This window comes from Octopus bimaculoides, chromosome 2, assembly GCF_001194135.2.
Source record: "Octopus bimaculoides isolate UCB-OBI-ISO-001 chromosome 2, ASM119413v2, whole genome shotgun sequence".
NCBI classification, from domain to species: Eukaryota; Metazoa; Mollusca; class Cephalopoda; order Octopoda; family Octopodidae; genus Octopus; species Octopus bimaculoides.
The window spans coordinates 28,254,737-28,259,172 of NC_068982.1; the positions used below are offsets into that span (position 1 = coordinate 28,254,737).

The 4,436-nt window shown below is 37.6% G+C and overlaps 1 protein-coding gene across 1 annotated transcript in view; it reads right to left on the reverse strand.

The window, feature by feature from the left end:
- Window positions 1–617, reverse strand: part of LOC106872747 (cartilage oligomeric matrix protein) — a 130,240-nt gene extending 129,623 nt beyond the window's left edge. The window contains exon 1 of the mRNA XM_014919838.2: window positions 205–617. Coding sequence (XP_014775324.1) covers window positions 205–292 — 88 coding nt within the window. The 5' untranslated portion in view covers window positions 293–617. The remainder of the gene's footprint in view (window positions 1–204) is intronic.
- Between the last annotated feature and the right edge of the window lie 3,819 nt (window positions 618–4,436).

Here is a 4,436-nt window from a genome sequence, read left to right on the forward strand (position 1 = left end):
TCGAAGAAAATATGTTTTCATTATACAGATGCCTGCACACATGTAAGAAAATTACAAGCGTCGAATAAATGCAACTGTTGGGGCACAGTTGTTTATACATATATGCAATCTGATACTTTCGTATACATGTGTAATTTAATACAAATATATAAATGAATGAAATAGCAAAATTGGGAGATAAAAGAAAAGTATGAAACAACTTACCAGCATTAAACAACGCCAAGGTTGGTGTCAGAGTTAAAGCTACAACTGCAAAAAGCAGATGAAATATACTAAAATTCTTTAAGTTCATTGTGAAATAATAAAACTAAACTCCTCCGAAATATAAACGATAATGTTCAAAAGAAAAAAAAAAAAATACAGAACTGATAATTTTTCGTTGGTGCTTATGAATTTATATATAACCAGATTCTTTCTCTCGATCTGTCCAACTTGGAAGAGAAAGGGTTGGTGGATTCCGTCTTATATTGTTGTCTGCGAGTGGACGATGCAGAAACAGATAAGCGAGGAGCAAGTAAATTCTCTCTACACCTCCAAGAGTCGCCGAAACGACTGAAGTGCCACCACCAAGAACTAGATACTGATCTACTCTGCTTTGGATATTTTCTTCACTACATATATCATCTCCTCTATTACTACACCTCTCTTTATTTCAAACTCCCTCTGTCTTTTTGCTGTTTGTCTTTCTCATTCCCCTCTCTTCCTTGTTTATTTCTATCTTCGCCCTCTTTCTCTTTCTTTTTTCTTTCTCTGTTTCTTTTTATTTCATTCTATTAAACTAAAGCACTCCCAGTTTGGCATCGTCAACTCAACGCCGCCATCAGACGTCTGCCAACCGTGATCCAGATTTGTGACACGCCCCTCTTAATAACTGTCTCACGCCGCCTGTCAGTTTGTCTTACTTTTTTTCATTCCTATTTTCTTATACTATTCTCCATCTCTAGAGATGACTGCTGCGTTGACAACAATGTCGATAGTGTTGGTGATGATATCAACAGCTAAAATTAAAATAACATAAGTGATAGTAAGAGAGATGATGATAATGATGATGAAAATGATGATAATGAGGATAAAGATGATGATGATAATCCTACTACTTCTACAACTACTACTGCTGCTGCTGCTACTACTACTACTACTACTACTACTGATGATAATGATGATGATGATGATGATGATGATGATGATAATAATAATAATAATAATAATATTAATAATAATAATATTAATAATAATTATCCTTTCTACCAAAGGCATAAGACCTGAAATTTTGGAGAAGGGGACTAGTCGATTACATCGACCCAGTACTCAACTGGTACTTTATCGAACCCGAAAGGATGAAAGGCAAAGTCAACCCCAGTGGCATTTGAACTCAGAACGTAAAGACGGACGAAATGCCTCTAAGCATTTTGTCCGGTGTGCTAACGATTCTTCCATCTCGCAATAATAGTAATGGTTTCTAATTCGAACACGAGACCAGCGACTTTGAAAGGAAGGGATTAGTCGACCTTAGGACGTGACTGATATTTTATTTTATCGACCTTTGAGATATAAAATCAAATATACAACGGCAGGATTTGAACGCAGAGCGTAAAGTGTCGGAAATATTTCTCTTATATAAACAGAAATTTACAAATATTTTTCTTGGTATCTTTTATCTTTTACTTGTTTCAGTCATTAGACTGCAGCCATTCTGGGGCACCGCCTAGAAGGTTTTATTTAGACTAACAAATCTACCTCAGTACTTCGTTTTTTCTAAGCCTGGTACTTATCTCATCGGCCACTTTTTACCAAACCGCCAATTTACGGAGACGTAAACAAACAAACACCGGTTATCAAATACAAATACAAAGACGCAAATATACAGATACATACATACAAACAGATACATGCATTCATTCAGTTTCCGCCGACCAAATCCATTCACAAGGCTTAGGTCGCCCTGGGGTTATACTAAAGACACTTGCTCAAAGTGCCACGTAGTGGGACTGAATCCGGAACCATGTGATCTGGAAGGAAACGTCTTATCACACAGCGCAACAGATGTATAAAAGGAAAATCGATCTAATCGGGTGGTTGAAGTTTGAACACGGAGGTAAGTAGCTAAATACCGCAAGCCATTATGTCCAGCGCCTTACCAATTCTAAGAACCATTGCTCTAACAGCAATAACAGCGATTGTTTTTGATTTAAGCACAAGGCCAAACATTTTGAGGAGAGGGGTTTAATCGATAACACCAATTTCAATATTTGTCTGGCACTTTATTTTATCGGCCTCGAAAGTATGGAAGGCACAGGTGACTCAGCGGAATTTGAAGTCAGAAAGTTAAGTGTCAGTAAAAATAACGCATGCCATTTTTTCTGATGCTCTAATAAGTTTTTCTTCATTGCCACAAATACTCGAAAGATACAATAAAATACAATGAACATTAAGCCAGAAGCTTAAAAGCATATGAGGGTGGGACAAATAAGTATTATACAGAAGATCTGGTGAAAGGGTGGTCGGCAGACGTTATGCAATAAAATATGAGGACATGTTAAAAAATTATAAAAGCGTACACATTCTTACATAGAGTAAATAAAAAAAAACAATTACATTAAAACACTAATTAAAAGAAAGGCATTATGTAAATGAAAACGGAAATATGGAAAATATTTAGTCTTCTCGCCCACATATAAGTGAAGGGCCCCTAGTTAGGTGGAGTTAGAACATCCCTGCACACTATCGCTCATACTTCAAGCCTTGTGCATTCACAGACGCCCGCTGACATTTTCTGTGTAGGAAGAGCTAGGAAGCCACCCACATCCTCAGGACGCTCCTGCTTTGCTTCATTACAATACAATTCAATTGGTTTTACTTAGAACATTATTTTCGTTTCCTCTTTATATTTTCGCCTATTTGTTCTTCGGTGATCGACCCCACTACCCACTTGCAATTCCCGCATCACCACAACTATATTACTCTATCAATGAGATCTTGATTTGTCCGTAGGAAGATGGTGAATTTCATCACCTTACCCGTAGCCGTCATCATTATTAATCAGAAGACACAGGTTTCCTTCATCCGCTTTTGTTGTTCGCTTTTCTCTAAGAGGTGCATTTCCCAACTCATTTTCCCTTCACATTTTCTCCCAATGTTTGGAAATTTGCTTCTGTTCTTATTACCATCTCCTCACAAACTGCTGAAACAGTGCTTTATACTGCTAGTTTTTAGGAGACGGAGATCACCGGGAATGATATAATTGCTTTTCTACCATCTCCGGACTGCGAGATGGTGCCACGGCATTGCTCGTTTCTGGAGATCAAGCTAAAAACGGTTTTCTAGCAATCATCCTCAAACGGTAGTTTCCAGCCACTGAAGCCTGCTCCATACGTTTACTATTTTCCAAGTCTGCTGGTCATAAAAAAATGTCCATCGTACATACATACATACATACATACATACATACATACATACACACATACATGAATACATACGTACATGCATACAAGAATTCCAGAGAATATCGCCGTTCATGTCCTCCGGTAAAACTTCTACTGAATTCAAAAGTTGATGTCAACCGTACGCATCGCTGATGGCTGTAAGCACCTGGGAACACCTTGAAGGTAAGTTTATTAATGGTTCTTATTTGCTGATCAGGGAAAGAAGATGAGCTGTGAAGTTTGTTAAGTAAACATCACCTGCTTACTGATCAAACACTTATGTAGATATCGTTATTTAAGTGTATAGTTGTACATAATTAGTCATCACATTCCCAAAATCAGGGTGAATATTGGCAGCAGAGACAAATCCAGATGAAAGGAATATGTCTCTTCAGCAAGAAGGAAAACAGGTGTCGTTCCAATTAAGTCAGATATTCCTTAGGGTTGAGCACGACGGTCAAGTAATCAGGCGGTTAAGCTGTTACACACTACCTAAATTATAGTCACATTCTTACTCCAACCCGATAATTCTAGGGCTCGAGTGAAATCTGAGCGAAATCAGCAGCCCAAAGTCGTTTCTTTGTTGTGGCTTCTTTCCATTTGAAGTTTTGGACCAAAAACAGGTGTAAGGGACGACCGTGCGAACTCAAAAAGGAGAAATGGTGACGAATGGAAAAACAGGACTCCTTTTATTTAAACGCGTCACACGGTCGAACACAATATATATATATCAAATGATGATATAGATGATATGTTATACGACGATAACATAGATGACCAGTAATGAAAGACCACAACCGTATTAGATGAATAACAGAGATATTTATTGTAGCGTTAAAGATGTATGTCTGTGTGTGAGTGTGAATGCGACATATAAGAACATTATCAAAGACAGGCCGTCATACAAAGAAAAGTGTGTATGAGTGATACATGTGTGTATGAGTGTTTACAGCAGATAGAAAGAGAGTCAATAACACGTGAGCAATTTTATACCAGTTCTTGTGTTCACTATAG